This window comes from Podarcis liolepis, assembly GCF_965112155.1.
Source record: "Podarcis liolepis genome assembly, chromosome: 10".
Classification (NCBI taxonomy): Eukaryota; Metazoa; Chordata; class Lepidosauria; order Squamata; family Lacertidae; genus Podarcis; species Podarcis liolepis.
This window is the reverse complement of record NC_139562.1, coordinates 42,896,154-42,915,325: the sequence shown is the minus strand read 5'-3', so window position 1 is coordinate 42,915,325 and position 19,172 is coordinate 42,896,154. Positions and strand designations below refer to the sequence as shown.

The following is a 19,172-nucleotide window of genomic DNA, read 5'->3' as shown; positions in this document are numbered from 1 at the left end:
CCCCATGTCCCATCCCTTTTGGCCGCCCTAGATTCTGAACCCTCAAGTTTCCCGTCTAAGTTCCTCGCAAGCAGTGGCAAAGAACGCAGCTCAAGGGAAAAGTTGCTCCGCCAACGACCCTGGAACCAACCTGGCGCTCCTTCCAGCTCTTCCCTGGGCACAATCCGGAGCAGCCCCCTTGCCCCACACTCCTTCCGCCGTCGCCTCTCCTGATTTCAGATGGCTGCTCTTCCTCATCCTTCCATCTCCTCGCCCTCCCTCCGCTTGAGATGATCCGGACTCTGCCTCAAAGCGCCCCCTCCCTCCACACACACACACAAACACCCCAATACAGCCAAGGCTCACACCAGAATAGAGCCGCTTCTCCTTGCTAGCAATCAGTAGTCACCTTCGTCAACCCTCTTCATCCCTCCTCTCTGAATTCTTTCGTTCAAGTTGTCTGGACAAACATGAGGAATTAAAACGAGGTGCTCTTTGTCCATCTTCTGTCTATTAGGAGAGAAATCTACAGGAGACATCTGGGGTTGACTAGTGATAACCAAACACACTTTGCGCCCCCCCTTCCCCAAATCCAGCAGCGGGCACACCCTATAGGATCTGTTGTCGTGTAACCTTAGCAGCAGATTTCTACGTTCCTCATCCTCGCCAGATTATACGTGCAGCTTAATTTCAGGACCGAGAAGCAGATGTAATCAGAAATGCGCTGCTATGGTTATCCCCCTCCCCATGCCATCCTTCCCCATACCTTGGTGACACGAGAGAAAGAGGCTGCTCTTCACATTGCAAACGCTCTTTCCTTCGCAGCTGCCTCCAGACTCGGTTGTGTTGGTGTCAAACGAAGAACTACTTGTTGTAGCCAGGAAGAGGGGGCGCTCCTCCCATCTTCAGGTGGCCATGCCAGCGCCCTTGACTGCCAACCCCGAAAGCAAGGGAAGCAGCCCCCACCTGCTGCTAGGAAACCTCTCTTCAGTCATTGTGCCAGATCGAGGAGACGCTTTAGCTTCGCGGAGGAGAAAAAAGCATCACAAAAACATGGGGGGGGGGAGGCGAGGGTGTCCTCCGCAGGGTGGGCTCAAAGCGTCTGAAGGAGTCGGCGCTGCTCCATCCAAGCGCCTCTCCACTCGCTCCAGCTCCAAGGTGAAAGGAGCGCTGCTGCCAAGGCTTCCCCTGCTTTTCAAGAGAGGCGAGGTGGGAGCTGTCCCTTCAGCACCATTCTCCAGCAATTACGTGGCAGGCGACCCCATTACCCTTGTTTTCTCGGGTTGCGCGATTGCTTCGATCGCTGAAAGCAGACCAAACGCGACGCAAAAGCCATCTCTGAGGAATGCACCTCCGCTCCTTTCACACGCTGATTTCACTTCGGGGGAAACAGAGCATCCGGTTGGGGAAGAGTTGTTTACCTGACAGGAGCAGTGAGGATGGCACCTAGCTACAGGTGAAAGTGAGACGGAGTAGGCTTTAGAAGAAGAATTCTGGATGTAGGAGGTGCAACGGCAGTCAACAGCAAGGATAAGGGGAAAGACACAAGGATGTGGCTGAACGCTGTTGTTTCTTGTCTATGGACCTCTGTTTCTAGTCGTGCCTCCTTATTCACTGCACTCACAGGAGCATTTTTAAGGTTTGCTGTGTGTGTCACTACTATATCCCATCTCCACAGAATGTTCCTTTACAACCTCACCACAACCTCTGGGAGCTCAGCATGAACAGAATGGTTCCAAAATCTTTCTTTATAAAACAACAACAACAACACATTGAAAAGTATCTGGAACAGAAAGATATAGTGGCTAGCTCTGCTTCCCATTAGGTAGCCATTGTGTCACCATGATCCACGAAAAAAATGAATCTGTTCAAGAGTTATGAGACTGCTTTCAGATGTAATCATAAATACACTTGCACACACCTCATCCGACTGATCCTGTAGTCCTTTCCTTGGTGGTAGAAAAGTTCACCTAGATCATCTGAAATCAGGAAGAGCCACTATCCAGAAAGCAGAGGACCAACCCCACATTACCTAATATGATGTTTTGCCCTAAGGGTCCAAGGAGGCTGAAGGACAACAAAGAGGTGTGATTTTTCATTCAGCGTAAAAATAGGTAGAGATCACTTGATAATAACAGTCAGAATCAAGTAGGGAATCTGAAGTCCCTTCTCAGTGCAAGTAAGCCTGAAAATCTTTAAATCCACCGTTACAAATGCATACACAAGATTTCAAAAGCAAATGCAATTTTTCACTGGATTGCTCTACATACAATTGTAGGCAGACTACATCCCAAGAGAAGCAGCCACATATTCCTGACATCTATAAAGAATGCTAGCCCTCAACAAGACCTAAGACCATAACTGCATTGCAGGTTACAGCTTATCTGCATGTTTTTGTATTTCTGTGCATCTTCACTCCTCCCAATTTGCTAGTATTAGAAACACCTCCTGTATCTGTGTAACAAAGTTTTAAGCTTTTGGGGTGCAACCAATCTGCTCCTAGAAATATATAGCTATACTTTTATTTCTATGATCTTGCAGGACCTTGTCTTTTAAAAATCTCCCTTATGAGAATTTCACAATTATGCTTATACACTATAATCACACTTACTGGTAAAGTATCTTTGTTTTATTATGGCCTGGATAGGGAAGATGCTGATTGTTCACCAAGAAACAAAAGAAATCTCAGTGATCAGCTTGAACTATCCTTGAAGAGTTACCAAACAAAGAAGTACAACAAGACAAAACATAAGAAGCTCCATTGACAGATAACGGGGGAGAGGGGGATCAATGATTAAATGCCTGCCTACATTTCTTGCAGCAAGGAAACTGAAATATGGAGACTAGCAGCTCCTAAAAGTTTTTAGATGATGGTGAGCTGCTTCTACATGAAACCAATATTGACCAGGTTAACTGTTACGTATATTCATACTCAGTCCATCTTCCTTCACAGGACAATCTACATGCTAAGGAATGAATGCAGGCAAGAGAAGATAGTTTAGTAGAAAAGAAGTCAAAAGGCAATGTGTGCAAATACCACGGGCATGTCCTAAGATGTTACACAGCCTGAACTTCACATTATTTTTTGAGCTCTGTTTTGTACATTTGAAGGAGATCATCTGCTAGGGATAAAGTGTCAGCATGCAGAGGGTCAAAAGGCCAGCTGGCTAGCCCCAGCCGGGTCGTTTCCTTCCAGCCGTCCCACTGCAAAGACCCATCGGCCTCTGCTCCGACATAAATCAGCGACCCGGGCTTCAAAGCCAGGGCACACTATATCAGCAGAGCAAACTGCGCACACAGAATAGGTGTGAGGCTTGTGGAAGCATACTACAACTACGGATTTATTAATCATAAATCAGGACAAAAAAACATGTCGTCTCTCTCTTTGTCTTCTCGGCGAGAGAGGCAAAAGCAAAAGCAATAACACAGCAGAAGTTCCGCTAACACAAGCAAAACAGTGCTGGAATGTAAACAGACATGTGACACGTAACACAGTTCCATGTCTGCTCCTTAAGGTGTAATGGAAATTTCCCAACATAAAGAACCGCTCCCCCCCCCCCATAGAACGCCACTGACACATCGCAAAAGTCAACCAGGGGGCTCAGTCAATGGTGGGAGAATTAAGATCCAAAAGCTGGCAGATTGTAGCATTACCTAGCTATTCCTCTGTGCCACTGTCTCTTTTCTCTACCTCACATATACACATGGGGCATAAGAGGAATCAATTGCAATCTGGTAAGCAAGAACAGGCCTGCAGCACCTGCAGAGTTGGATGGTGGTTCAAGCTGTGTGTCATCAGGCCAATAGCCACAAGTTTCCCATTCAAGTGCTAGAACATCAAAGATTCAAGAATACCTTGGATATTAGGTCTCCTTGTGATCAATGCTGGTAATTGTCCGTAAGAAGGGGCTGTCTTTCTCAATGCCTTCTAGTGTCTGTGCCACAGCTGCTGAATCCATAAAAAACTATCTGCAACATCTGAAGCATGGCACAAGGTATTATTTTGTACCATTGCTCAAATGGTGTGCTCATAGCAAAAAGAAAAGTTGCTTATCTAAAAGCTGTATTTGTTTTGTATCTTTGTGCAAGAACACGGTAATATATAGAGTGACCTTTAAATGGGTCACCATTCCCCTAATTAATTTTGTTAGTTACAGATAGGTAGCCGTGTTGGTCTGCCATAGTCAAAATAAAAAAGTTCCTTCCAGTAGCACCTTAAAGACCAACTAAGTTAGTTCTTGGTATGAGCTTTCGTGTGCATGCACACTTCTTCAGGTATCTGAAGAAGTGTGCATGCACACGAAAGCTCATACCAAGAACTAACTTAGTTGGTCTTTAAGGTGCTACTGAAAAGAACTTTTTTATTTTAATTTTGTTAGTGTCTACATCTTTCTTTTTTTGGTTCCCGCTTCTGGGAGAAACTCTGGCTTTTTGTAGGCCTTTGACTTCGTTATATCCCTCTTCTAGGGACATTTAAACATATTTTTGGTCCATTCGGCCTCATTCTTGCCTTCCTTTTTGTTGTGATTTGCTTCTCTCCAAGCTAAGGGATTCACTTGTATTTTTAATTTAGGCTAGCTTGAACAGCATTTGACATCAGAGGTCATCTATGCCTATTATCAAAATCCTACACACATCCAACATAGTCAAGGAGTCAAAATCATTTAGATTCGCCACCACCCCCTCCCAATCCTGCAGAGCTCTCTAAATCAGTGTTTCCCAACCGGTGTTCCGCGGCACACTAGTGTGCCGTGAGACACCGGCTGGTGTGCCGTGGGAGGGAGGCGGGCGAGTCGGGCGGCGAGACGCGGGGCGGCGGCGGCGAGCAGCGGCCGCCCAGCGCGGGGCTCTCGCCGTCTGCCTGCCTGGCTGCCTGCCTGACGAGCAAACCCCCGGCGCAGGCGCCCCGCTTGTTGACACGGGAGGGGAGGGGGGAGAGGAAACGCTGCTGGTGTCGCTGCTCCTCGGCGGCGGCTCCTCCTCTCAGCCCGCCCTGCCTATATTTGCACCAATCCCCGCCCACTAAAGCATTCGCGCCTCCCAATGGGAAGCCTTGCCGGGCGGCGGGTGCTGCTGCCTGAGAGTTCTGAAGCCACGCCCACTTTCCCAGAGACTGGCGGTTCTGAGGGATCCAGGGCAGGGCCGGCGCGCGCGCGCTTCTTGCTGCCCGGGCGCTTGCTCTAATCCCGCCTTCCCTGGGAGGGAGGGATGGCGGTGGCTGCGAGCGTCCGGGGTGGGGCGCGCGCTGGCTCTCCCTGGCGGCCCTTGTGCCTGGCGTTCTATCAGTGCGCCTCCTCTCTCTTTCCCCACCCATCCTCCACGTGCTGCGCTCTAACCCGGAGTTAGAAGCAAATTAGAACACGCCCCCCGTGTGTGGTGTGTTTTTTGTGCTGCTCCTCTTTTTTTAGGGCTTTTTGGCGGCTTTTGGGACGGCGTCGAGGGGTGGCCGCCTCAGCTGCCGCCGTCCCTCAGTCCCTCGCTCTGCTGCCTCCTCCCACCCCGGCAAGGGGGAGGGAAAAAACTTTCACTTTTGTGCGTCCCTCCCGGCGTGACGCTGCGCGCTGACGTCACGGGGCGGGGCTTTAATGGTGGTGTGCCGCGAGATTTTTTTCCGGTAAACAGGTGTGCCGTTGCCCAAAAACGTTTGGGAAACACTGCTCTAAATCATCTAATCTGTTTTTTCCACTTTTGTTTTCTTAAGTGGCTTTAAGGACATTTATAACTTTCCCCTCTGGCAACAATTTTAAGTTACTTAAGTATTAGAAGAATGGCAACATATATATATGCTTTTCTGCTAAAAGAAAAACAGGAAAATAATATTTCCCCTTGTTTTTAGAAGTATTTGCACATTTATTGTGTCCAAATTTGTTTCTGTGTAGAAGAATGCAATATAGATTGCATAAATATTATAACATCTCCTTAAATCAGTCCCAACTGAATTTCACCCAATACAGGGTGATAGAATCTTAAATTCATTTAACTTGTGTGATTTCAAACTTACATGGTTGAAGACTGACGGGTTGAAAACACACAAATTAAATGCATGGAAGGTGGAGAGCTTAAAAGCTCTTTGCCTTGCTTGGGGGACAAGGCCTGCACAGAGCACCGTCCAGAAAAGTAAGAATGTGTGCACAGGAGCTGTTCCAAGCAGGTGGTTCAAGTATACACATTTCTGTGTCTATGTGCCATCCCCATGCATGATGTGATCATACTGCATATTGTTCAGTGGAAACTGGTTTATAGTTGAGGTTTTGTTGAAGCAGACATTCTCAGCTTTAAACAAAAGAAATCTTCTTTTGAAAGGAATTATAAAAGAAAGATTCATATTAAATCAGCAGAAAGTAACTTCCTTGAAGAGAGATCTTACTAGAAGACAGCAAACACTTCCTTGCAAGCTCTCTTAAATATGTAACACTTTAATGAAAAGATTTTTGACATGATGTGAAACCAATGATACTGGGAACTGCAAACAAACAGAAAAAAGGAGAAACACGACCAATGAGTGACATGAGAAGGAAGCATAGTCTGAGGGAAGTCCAAAGGGGCAGATAGAGAGACCTAGAGGGCCACATTCAGCCTCTAGAACTGAGGTTCTCCACTTCCATATTAAACCTATTTGTATTTTTGAAAGAGCATAAAAGTGCTTAAGGGGAACAGGATTTTTTATTTTATTTTTTGCACTGGGCTAAACAGAAAAAAGCTATTCTCAAGGAAACATGAAACCAATTTATTTACTAGTGCAAATAGCTTTGATCATCTCAGAGATATAGTGATCCATATAAGCAGCCAGGGAGGAGATCACAACTGCAGCAACATGCTGAGCTAGGAAGCCATAGCTTGGTGTGGTGTCTGAACCTGGGTCTATGGTTTAGCTCTGTCCAGGCTAACCGTGAGTTGTAGACAAATAACAAACCTTAGTAACAGCTTGTGGTGAGACTCTGGAGCGTTAACCTCAAGTCTTGTGTTTGGATGACACACTAAACCAAGGATAGGGAACCCATGGTATCCAGATGGTACTGGTCTGTAACTCCCATCATCTCTGACCTTGGCTATGCTGCCTGAACCTGATGGGATTATAGTCCAACACATCTGGAGGATTACAGGTTCCCCATCCCTGCACTAAGCCAAGCCAGGCTTCGCTGATCATAGCAAAGATGCAAAACAACTAGAGATGCAAATCAGCTGCAATCTGCTCTCTGGGATATCACACACCCATGTTAGCACGATGTGTGAAAGGGCCAAAGAGAATAGAAAGTATAAAACAGGTTAAACCACAGACCTTTTGAGAATGTTGTTAGAAATTTCTTCCTGCCTCTCATTTGTATGAGTTTCAAGTGGATTGAACTGGGCTTTCATTCTCGCCCACAAGTAAGAGCACCTACTGATGCAGTGAGCAAGATACTGGTGTGTTGAAACAGCTAAGTGATGCTGCTAGTGTGGATCCCTGTGTGGCAGTGAAAGCTTCTCTCTCTTTTCAAGAATCATGGGGCAGGGAAAGGGATCAGCAAGTCCTGGAAGTAGCTGCTGCTGGAGACACCCTATTGCTTTCTTCTAGATTCCAAGGCAAGCAGAGGGATACCATAATAAACATATTTCTTTTAAGAGGCTAATGTGTAAATCACCTACAATGGATGCCATTCTCAAAGTTGCAGCCACATATGTGGAGGCAGGAAAAACTTTCTTATTCCCATTTCAGAATTTACAAAAGATCACAGTAGAAGTGATATGCTTACTTGTTGATCAGATGCTTTCCACCTTCATTTGGGTTGCGTTTTCCCCTCCCCCATGTAACTTTTGCAGAGAAAACTGCTTCTGTTTGGATGGAGCTGTCTACTGCCATGGAAACAGAACAATCTTCTGCAAAGGACCAGTGCTGAGATTGCTCTGCCTATTTTCCGGCAGCATTTCCCACTACTCTAGGAAGAGCTTCAGTGGCTTCCTGTTATAGCTTGTAAATTGAATGTTTTGCTTCCCTACATAGAAAGGAGTAATGGTCAAGTACTATTAATTGTTTCTATCTATATAGTAAAAAAATGGGAATGTCACTGTGCAGCCTCCATTCAGGAGTTATAGTGCCACATCATATTCCTGGATTTGTACATGAAACCAGTCCCTCAAACCAATATTTGCTTCCTGGATCAAATTGTATGATGGATAGTAAGACTACTCCAAGTCAAGTATGCTTTAAATCAGGCATAGGCAAACTCGGCCCTCCGGATGTTTTGGGACTACAACTCCCATCATCCCTAGCTAAGAGGACAAGTGGTCAGGGATGATGGGAGTTGTAGTCCCAAAACATCTGGAGGGCTGAGTTTGTCTATGCCTGCTTTAAATGCTTCTGGTCTTCTTCCTCATTGCCTTGTAGCTTTGAAGCACAGAAGCTCAATAGTTCGGGCTCTCACTTCTGCTGTCTGTTGTTTCTCTTTTCAATCTACAAAGATAAATGACACTCTAAAATAACTAACACAGGGTGACATTGAGCCATAATAAATATAAGGACCAGCCATTCTAGCAGAGTAGACCCAAAGGCACATGAAGCCACTATGCTGTAGTAGATTACAAAACTGTTCTTAGGTTATGGAATAATTTGCATATTTCTGACTTAGTGTGCTAATTAGAAAGAAGCCAATAGTTTGTCCCTGTAGCAATTCTAAACCTTTTAACTCCAAGATTCATTTGTAAACCTTGATTAACCAGCCAAATAGCTTTAGTGCAAAAGACATCTGGCTTGGTAGCCCTTTAATGCTTTCCTTTAATCCTATTTAGAGTACCTTTAATTTATACCATGAAAAATAAGTATTATATTTTGTCTCCATTGTAAGGTTATGCCAAAACTGTCCATATCCTTGTTTCTTTGTGACTGAATGTCATCCTAAGAGACTGAAAAGTCTAAAGCTTATGCAGAATGCCATGCTTTGCAGATTAATTAGAGCACCAGTTCAGGAGCATGTTGCAGGATCTGAATTAGCTTCTGATAAGTTTCCAGCTGCAATTCAAAGTGGTGGTTTTATAGCTTTCTCAGTTGTAAATGACATGGGATTAGTCAGATGGAAAGCCACCTCAATCTTATTTTCCTATCTGGGTGCAGCTGCAGTAGGGATGGATTTGCAGTTGATACAAACTGAAGGGGGCTGTTTTGTGTCACAAGGCTTTTTCCTCCTGAAAGAAGAGTCATTAGTTTCCTTTTAAAACAACTGCAAATATATGTTAAGACAGGCTTTACAACACAATCACATGTCCCTCCCCCCCTCCCCCATCTCTAGAGTTGTATAGGTTGAAAGCTTTCAGGCCATTCCAAAATGTTATTTTTAAAAGAGTGAAATTGGAGAACTGGCTTGACATTCAAGCACCTTAAATCCTCTTATCCTTAGAACACTACGTGAAGTCAGCCATTTAAGCTTCAAGTTTCCAAATCACAGGTACTTTTTTCTGGTTTCTGAAACACTGTGGGAAGGGGTAGGGATTAATTGAACCCCAGTGCGGGCATGTTTACTGGATTCACATATACCACATGCAGTTGTCTCTAGTGCTCCTATGTAAACATGGTCACAAAACAAAAATAATTCAGTAGCAAAAACCTTTGTATCAGCTTGATTACAGGATTTAATTTGTGTCGAGGAAAATAGCAGGATCTCAGAATTAGATCGAGCTCTAAAGAGTATTAAGGATTCACTTAATAAAGTTTAAAACAGAATAAAATATCGCTGCCTCAGCCAATTAAGTACAGCTATTTAACTCACACTTTACTACAATGGAATCTTCTCCTCACATCACAATGGATATTTGTTGAAAAGTGACCAAGCTGTGCCATGTGATGGGGTCCTTCAGATAGTCCTTATCCCTCTCTGTACCGTTCCACACCCTATGGGTCACAAGGTAAGAAAACTAGCACATGTCTTCACCATTTTCACTGGAATTAAACCAAACATGGATTGGCAGCTGCCATCACCCACTGATTTCTGAGTAGCAAGACCGTCCAATATTGCTGGGAGGAAAGAAAACATCTGAATAGAAAACAGAGTCACAGAATCATAGAATCTTAGGAGTTGGAAGGGACCACAAAAGTCATCTAGTCCAATCCCCTGCAATGCAGGAATCTCAACGAAAGCATCCATGACAGATGGCCATTCAACCTCTGCTTAAGAATCTCCAAGGAAGGACAGTCCACAACCTTGGTTCCACTGTCAAACAGCTCTTACTGTCAGAAAGCTCTTCCTGATGTTTAGTCGGAATCTCATTTCTTGCAACTCGAATCCATTGCTTTGAGCCATACTCCCCAGAGCAGGAGAAAACAGGCTTGCTCCATCTTCTATGTGCCAGCCCTTTAGATATTTGAAGGTGGCTATCATAGCTCCTCTCATCAGTCTCCTCTTTTCCAGCTAAACTTACTCAGCTCTCTCAACTGTTCCTTATAAGGCTTGGTTTCCAGACCCTTTATCATCTTGGTTGCTCTCCTCTGCAAAATGCTGGAGGGGCTGCACTTCAATCGGAACATATTTCCACATGTGGCGGGACTGTAAGGAACCAGAGGATTTCTGGAACATAACTTTCTTGGAAATTGAAAAAAACTAAATTTGCTTATGGATCAAAATGTGGATTTAATGAATGAGGACCTAATGGTAATAATATATTTTATCACTGCAGTTGGGATAATCATAGCCAGGACCTGGAAAGAGCTATCAGGAGGCACATTAGAGGCATGGTACCACCAAGTGTAGCATATAGTGTTTAGGAAAATAGTTCCCAGATCTCCTGAATTGAATATCCTGCTTTCATTTTAGTTTTAATGGTTTTTAACTGTTTTAACTGTTATGCTGTTTTAATGAGCTTCTGTATTTTAATTATGGATATTTTAATGTTGTTGTATTTTAATTACAGGTAACTGTATTCTTGGTTTTATTCTTGTTATTTTGTTCTTGGATTTTATTTGTTTGTGAACCGCCTTGATATTTGTTCTTGAAATGAAAGGTGGGATAACATAATAAAACAGGCCAACACTTGCATGCATAGTAAACATCCATAGTTTAATGCTATAGTTTAATATATAATAGTTTAATACTACATAATTAAAAATGAAATTTGGTTATGAAAAGTCCCTAACATTAAATTGCATATTTCACATAACAAGCTTACCAAGGTTTTTTTACTGCAGAAAAATAATAAATCTCTTCAGCATCAATATAATCTGTATTTCAAATGCACAATTTAAAGACATAATATTAGTGGGATGATTTAAAAAATGTGCGCATTAAGATCAAATAAGCTGTTCTCTACCTTTTTAGTAAAAGCAAACCAACACCCAACCAAAATAATGGCAGATCATAACAATGGAATATATGAAAACCATATGCCCATCAACCAAGGCATTTATTTATTTATTTTAAAGCATTTTTATAACCTCTCTCTCTCTTTCTTTCTTTCTTTCTCTCTCTCTCTCTCTATATATATATAAAATCTCAAAGTGGTATACAACTCAGTTAAAACATAACAGGTGAGATCATATAAAATTACAACAATGTCCAGTAATCACAATAAAACAAATCTTCAGTAGGTTTGTCATGTGCTGTCAATGTAACACATTGGTGCACATGGGTGAAGAAGTAAAATATACATGGGTGAAGAAGTAAAATATACAATGAGTTCTAGAAATAGCTAAGAAATTGATGTGTTTTCAAAACGTCATTTTATAAAAGTAGAATGCTTCAATTGGAACTCACTTTTCAGATAAAATTTGCAGTTAACAAGAAATGTAGCTGCTGCTATGAGATGCATGTCAGTCTTACCATGGGCAACTTCTAAAATGTTGTGAGAGCACATCTGCATATAACTTTCCATGCTATTGCGTTTGTACTTAAGGAAAAACATAGGAAACACCTGGGAAAACCACTGAAAGAGTTGTTGATACATTTTGTAGTGTGATCTGTCAGAAACTGGTAGGGAATTGCAACAGTATCAGCCTTTCTGGTAATAAGCCTTTAAAAGCACTTCTAAATCTATAGAGACTTACTAGAAGCAGTCATTGTATAGTGGTTGCATACAATCACTTAAAAAAATTAACTATATTGATCAAACCTGTAACTTCCTCTCTCATATCTCCTTTTACTCAGTTCCGATTTAACAAAACACACAGTTTCCTTATCTAGGATGTAGTCTTAATAAGAGTTTTCAGAGGCAGGAAAATATTCTGAATTTGTACCAAAACACAGCTTTCATATTAAGAATATTCAGAGTGTAAAAGTGTAAAGTTCAAAAGAGATGAACAAACAACATTCTAAAAAATTACTGATATATCTTCAGACTATTCAGGCTAATTTGAGACACTTTCATGCAAGATGTTAACATGTTTCAAATTCTGGTAGTGCTTCCCACCTAGACGGTTACACTAAATACCCCAGGGGTTCCTTAATGTGTTAACAAAATCTTCATCATCCAAAATTCCAATACTTAATCCTTCATAATAGTCCTCAAACTCACAGAATGACACTTCATTAGCATTGCTGCAGGCATCCTCCAGAGTTTCTAGAAATGAAGATCTAATTTCTTCTTCTGTTGCATCACCTGTTAAAATATTGCTTATTATTAAAAACGTTAGCAGGGATGCCAAGAGAACAGAAAAATAGACAAAATCGAAATCCACGTGTCATTGTTATTAAAAGTACGATAAGAATTTAACATAAAGGGATTTCTTAAGTGAAAATTGCAGGAGGCAAACCAAGGCAGGAGAAGGTCAAAGGGAATTTTATCTCAGATTTTTTTAGTCTTTCATTATCCCAATCTGTAGATATGAATGAGGAAATTAACCAAAGCAATCTTGTTCTATAGTATGGATTTGAACAATTATTAATAAATGTACACAGAATAGTGGCTTGGAAGTTACCAGCCATCATTGCTATGTCCATGATATAACCATTTTTCAAACCCATTTTACACCATATTTTTTATAAATTAAATAAACCAAGAAAGTAAGAAAGAATCACTACCCTGTTTTCAGTTACAGATAGGTAGCCGTGTTGGTCTGCCATAGTCAAAATAAAAAAATTCCTTTAGCACCTTAAAGACCAACTAAGTTAGTTCTTGGTATGAGCTTTCGTGTGCATGCACACTTCTTCAGATACACTGAAACAGAAGTTGCCAGATCCTTCTATATAGTGAGAAGGTGGGGAGGGGTATTACTCAGAAGGGTGGTGGGAATGGGTGATTGGCAGATAGCTGAGATGAGCCTGTTGACGACTCTTAACGACTGCAATAGGTCTTACAGGAAAAGGCAAGGGGTGAGAAGGTGAAAAATGGCTTAGTCATGTATAATGAGATAAGAATCCAATGTCTTTGTTCAGACCAGGTCTCTCCATGGTTTTAAGTTTGGTAATGAGTTCGCAATTCAGCACCTTCTCTTTCCAGTCTGTTTCTGAAATTCCTTTGTAGTAAAACAGCTACTTTGAGATCTTGTATAGAATGTCCTGGGAGATTGAAGTGTTCTCCTCTTCCCTTCATGCATAATTTTTATTGGTTTACAAAAATCAAAGCACAGAATAAGCTGTATCAATATTCATATCAATTCACCAAAAGAAAGAAAAAAAACTTCCTTCAGTCATTCCACGAATCGTCCAAAATAACAGTAAACAGTATATCCGCGTTTCCATGTTTGTAATGCCTTAAGTCATTCTCATTCGTCCATTTTCTTTTGGCATTACCCTTTACCTCTTACAGAGCACCTCTGAAACCTACTAGTGTTATCTGTTCATCGATTAGGCTTTCCAGATATTTCGTAAAACTTTCCCAATTTTTAACAAACCTCTGATCTTTTGTATATCTAATTTTACCTGTCATCCTGTCCATCTCCACATAATCTAATAGTTTGGATCTCCATTCCTCCGTTGTCGGTACACTCTCTTGTTTCCAATTTTTAGCTATTAAGACCCTTGCTGCCGTTGTTGCGTATTGGAACAATTTGTAATCTTTCTTCTTTATCTCCTTTCCTACCAAACCTAGCAGAAACGCCTCGGGTCTTTTAGCAAAGGTGTATCTTAGCATTTTCTTCAATTCATTATATATACTCTCCCAAAACTCTGTGACCTTTCGGCATTCCCACCACATATGGTAGAAGGTCCCCTCCCTTTCCTTGCATTTCCAGCATTTGTTACAGGATCCGTACATTTTGGCTGGTTTAACCGGGGTCAAGTACCAGCGATAGAACATTTTCATTAAGTTCTCTTTAAGTGACACACAGGCCGTAAATTTAAGATGTTGTTTCCAGAGTTTTTCCCACTCTTCTAAATAAATGTTACGACCGAAATCTCTGGCCCAGTGTGTCATAACCGCCTTGACCTCCTCGTCAGCTAAGTTCCAGTCCAGTAAGTACTTATACATTTTAGATAATATTTTTGTATTATTCCCCAAGATCTCAATTTGGAATCTGGAAGATTGAAGTGTTCTCCTACTGGTTTCTCTGTTTTGTGATTCTTGATGTCAGATTTATGTCCAACAGTGTCCTTCAGCTCTCTATATTGGACAAACAGGCCAAACCTTACGCCAAAGAATAAACGGACATAAAGCTCATACCAAGAACTAACTTAGTTGGTCTTTAAGGTGCTACTGGAAGGATTTTTTTTATTTTACCCTGTTTTCAATATCACAATGATTATAATCAATACTCATATTCATATTTCAGACAATATTTTCAAGTTCAATTAACACAAATTAAACCTTAGTTGCTGTTAAAAGAACTGGAGCAGGATAGTCCATTTTTTGAGTCAGTTGGTAACTTTATTATCAAAATGTAATGCAAGCCATTCAAATAAGATGTGAATTGTTGCCAAGAAGATGCTAGCTCCTCTCTTTCCCACATTCCCAAAGTGTGACTAAAATGGGTCAGAAACCAATGTGCAAGGCATCTACTCCTTTCAATCACTATCAACCCAAAGCAAAAAGCTTTGAGCCCTTCTGAGTTGTTACATCAGTATCAAGGGGGCTGGAAATTCGATCACAGAGTTTCTGTATACTTTGTGAGCCTTCTTCATACCTTTTCAGACTATACGATGGACACAGCATTGACCACTCGCATTGGAATGAATGAGCACATGTTAATTTTTTGTCACGTGTTCAGCAGAGTTCATTACAGATTATTGTGGTACCAAAAGGTTGTAATGGTATCTGTTCAAAGATATGTACGTTGAAATCTGGTACTTAATCAAAACAATTTTTTCCCCTAATGGACAGACTTAGGCATCCACAAATAGCCTTTGTGACCAGTCATTCATTGTTGTAACCTCAGTCCCTCCCATCCTGTGGCACATCTTAGAAGTCCTAAGGGAGCACCAGCCTCTTATTCCAGGTAGGCCAAGAGAATGCAGTTGTGGCCATTTACACCAAAACAGGGCACACAATATGAGTGGCTCGCCCTGCCTTCCCCACAAGTTCAGAGAAGTCAGAATAGACATCGTCCTTTCACTTTGTGTTGTTGGGCTAGTCAGAAGAAGTGGGATAGATAATACGATGTTGATAACAAGACAAATCAACAATTACTTTCTTGTACATTAATTACCTGCTATGACTTGAGGATGTTTTATAGCACAATAACATTTCTTGATATCTGTCATAGGAACACTGCCAGTTTTGTTATAATCCAGCTTCATATAAGCCTGAAATGAAGACAACGGTCAGAAACGAGCAAGGAAGAGAAACACAAATTATGCTCACATACACCTGGCATCTTGAATGATAAGAATTACGGTAATTGGTTGGTCTGACCTTAAAAAGACAGAATGTGCATTTTTTTAAAAAAAACAAAAGCCCTAAGTAAAGAAATCATCTTAGTTGTGAACCTACACCCCCATGTTGGGTTTGGAGAAAGATAAAAAATGGAATAGTAAAGTAAATAGCTGGGTGTGCTTAACTACACACACTTCACTGGAAGCAAGCATTTTATTTTATTTATTTATTAAAATATTTATATACCACTTTTTAAAAAAATGTATTGAAGTGGCATACAATTTAAAACAGTAACTTTTGTAACTGGTATCAGGAAAGCAGGCTGTTTAATGACTTTTACGTCAAAATATAAATTATTGTCTCCAATGTTATTCCTACTCAAAAACTAAGCCCATTGAAATTAATAGACCTGACTAACTTAAGTACATCAGTTTCATACTGTGAGTGTAACTTACTTGGATCCAAGTCAGGTATTTCATGCCCACAAGTCTGTTTAGGGTGAAGGGTTTTGTTTTGTTTTGTTTTTTAGATTTTTTTTGGTCAACACCGGCAATTCATTAACACTTTTTTCTGCCTGATGCATAAAGCATTTTCTCACTGACTCACTCATTTTCTCACCAACTGACAAATTTTATTCAAATGACCTAGAAAGAAAATTCCTCTCTCTTTCTGCACATCCGTTGCCAAAGGGGAAAAAAAAAAGATTGGTACTGTTCAAAACAGTAGTTATATTTTCACAAAGTGAAATGCCTAACGGGTTCAGGGACCATAGGATTAAATACCAGGAATGATACCTTTATTGTAGCATGCAAAACAGACCTGCAGGTGAAAGACTATTTTGCAGTGCATGCCTTTAATCTGTTTTGATATTTGCAGTGCATTATTGTGGCATGCATATCGTGGCCTTAAGGAGTCACATTTTGTGGGGTTATGCATGCAAAAAGTACAAAAGAGAGGAAGAGGGACTAACAGAGAGCGAAGACAGAGAAACAAATTGCAAACTGAAATGCTTATAATAAATATTAAGAAGGGTGGTATAGAAATGCTTTAAGTAAATGAAATCATGATTAGTTTTTTAATAATGACACAATCTGGAAATATTTATCAGAAAACTTATACAGTATTCCTCTTTTACAGATGGTAAAAACAAATTTTAGTAACTTGTCCAGGCTCAATCCCCCATCCCTGCCCCCAAAAGGAGTACAGAATAAAATCATATGAATAAAATTTGTATCAACACTTGCAGAATTCTGGTCGCAGTTTCAAAGGTACAGTGGTACCTCAGGTTAAGTACTTAATTCATTCCGGAGGTCTATACTTAACCTGAAAGCACCACTTTAGCTAATGGGGCCTCCTGCTGCTGCCGCGCCGCCGGAGCACGATTTCTGTTCTCATCCTGAAGCAAAGTTCTTAACCTGAAGCACTATTTCTGGGTTAGCGGAGTCTGTAACCTGAAGCGTATGTAACCCGAGGTACCACTGTATTGATTTGTTGTTCCAGAAAAGTCAACGGGGCAAGTCAATTATTATATAGGCAACAAGAACTGTTAAATGACAAACCAGAGGAAGCAAACTTTTCTTCATATAGTGATTAATGATCTTAAAGTATAGATATTGGATACTAGATAGCATTTAACAATAAAGCATTAAGCAGATCAGTACTTCTTAGTTATCAGTAGATAAACTTGTTGTTGTTTAGTTGTGTCCAACTCTTCGTGACCCCATGGACCAGAGCATGCCAGGCACTCCTGTCTTCCACTGCCTCCTGCAGTTTGGTCAAACTCATGCTGGTAGCTTCGAGAACACTGTCCAACCATCTCGTCCTCTGTTGTCCCGTTCTTCTTGTGCCCTCAATCTTTCCCAACATCCGGGTCTTTTCCAGGGAGTCCTCTCTTTTCATGAGGTGGCCAAAGTACTGGAGCCTCAGCTCCAGGATCTGTCCTTCCAGTGAGCACTCAGGGCTGATTTCCTTCAGGATGGATAGGTTTGATCTTCTTGCAGTCCATGGGACTCTCAAGAGTCTCCTCCAGCACCACAATTCAAAAGCATCAATTCTTCGGCGATCAGCCTTTTTTATGGTCCAGCTCTCACTTCGATACATAACTACTAGGAAAACAATAGCTTTAACTATACAGACCTTTGTCACAAGGTGATGTCTCTCCTTTTTAGCTGTCTAGGTTTGTCATCGCTTTTCTCCCAAGAAGCAGGCGTCTTTTAATTTCGTGGCTGCTGTCACCAACTGCAATAATCATGGAACCCAAGAAGGTAAAATCTCTCACTACTTCCATTTCTTCCCCTTCTATTTGCCAGGATGTGATGGGACCAGTGGCCATGATCTTCGTTTTTTTATGTTGAGCTTCATACCATATTTTGCACTCTCCTCTTTCACTCTCATTAAGAGGTTCTTTAATTCCTCCTCACTTTCTGCCATCAAAGTTGTGTCATCTGCATATCTGAGGTTGTTGATATTTCTTCCAGCAATCTTAATTCCGGCTTGGGATTCATCCAGCCCAGCCTTTCGCATGATGTATTCTGCATATAAGTTAAATTAGCAGGGAGACAATATACAGCCTTGTCGTACCCCATTCCCAATTTTGAACCAAATAGTTGTTCCATATCCAGTTCTAACTGTAGCTTCTTGTCCCACATAGAGATTTCTCAGGAGACAGATAAGGTGGTCAGGCATTCCCATTTCTTTAAGAACCCCCCATAGTCTGCTGTGATCCACACAGATATGTAGATAAACTACATATATGTATATATTTAAAACCCACTTACTTTTCTCACAAATGCTTTCCTATATTCATTCATTTCACCAAGGATGGCACGAGTAAACTCAGCATAATCAACTTCATCATTTCTGTTGTCATTAAGCATTAACCACAAAGATTCAAACTCCTAAAATTAAAGAATTTTGTGTCAAATAAGTTGCAATTCAGCACATAGCCTAATACTACCACATAACGCAACAATGGCAGAGGCCAAGTTTTTATTTATTAAACTTCTATCCTACTCCTCATCCCAAAGAAGTACAGGGCAGCAAACAGGTGACAAAACAATAAAAAACATATTTAAAACAATTTCAATATAGATGCAGACTTCAAGATTAAGTGTTTTAATTTTAACATGGCACAGTAGAAGCAAATTGTATTTTCCAAGTAAACCAGATGTAAGGTGCAGACTATTTGTCCTAGGTTATAATGGAAGATATATTTTCACCTTAACATGCATGATGAAAAAGCCCTTTTGGCTACAGTTTTGTTAACCTAATGGTATTTAAATTAAAATCTGACCCCAAGTTTGCCATGAGAGCAAGCTAACATAATCTCGTGTCAGGAAATAGTAAATGGTATTTTAGGAAGAGATCTCACAACTATTGCCTCTGACATCCCTTGGGAATGTCCTTCTCAAGTGACAGCCACTTTCCTAAAAAAAATAGGTCTTTCATTAAGTACCACAACCTCTAGATAATGATAATATTCATTT

General features: G+C 41.1%; 2 protein-coding genes across 13 annotated transcripts in view; both read right to left on the bottom strand.

The window, feature by feature from the left end:
- Positions 1–1,933, bottom strand: part of KCNC2 (potassium voltage-gated channel subfamily C member 2) — a 92,706-nt gene extending 90,773 nt beyond the window's left edge. For 2 of the 10 annotated variants that reach the window (XM_083463160.1, XM_083463168.1), the window contains exon 1: positions 746–1,929. The gene's annotated coding sequence lies outside the window, so the exon portion shown is untranslated. Of the gene's footprint in view, positions 1–130; positions 710–745 lie in introns of those variants that run through there. The other 8 variants (XM_083463163.1, XM_083463165.1, XM_083463166.1 and 5 more) reach the window with 7 other exon arrangements.
- Positions 1,934–10,984: 9,051 nt separating this feature from the next.
- Positions 10,985–19,172, bottom strand: part of CAPS2 (calcyphosine 2) — a 31,007-nt gene continuing 22,819 nt past the window's right edge. For 2 of the 3 annotated variants that reach the window (XM_083463172.1, XM_083463171.1), the window contains exons 17-19: positions 18,465–18,584; positions 15,521–15,617; positions 10,985–12,537 (exon numbers count right to left, since the gene is read on the bottom strand). In XM_083463172.1, the coding sequence (XP_083319298.1) occupies positions 12,362–12,537; positions 15,521–15,617; positions 18,465–18,584 (393 nt within the window). In that variant the 3' untranslated portion in view covers positions 10,985–12,361. The remainder of the gene's footprint in view (positions 12,538–15,520; positions 15,618–18,464; positions 18,585–19,172) is intronic. The other variant, XR_014516556.1, reaches the window with a different exon arrangement.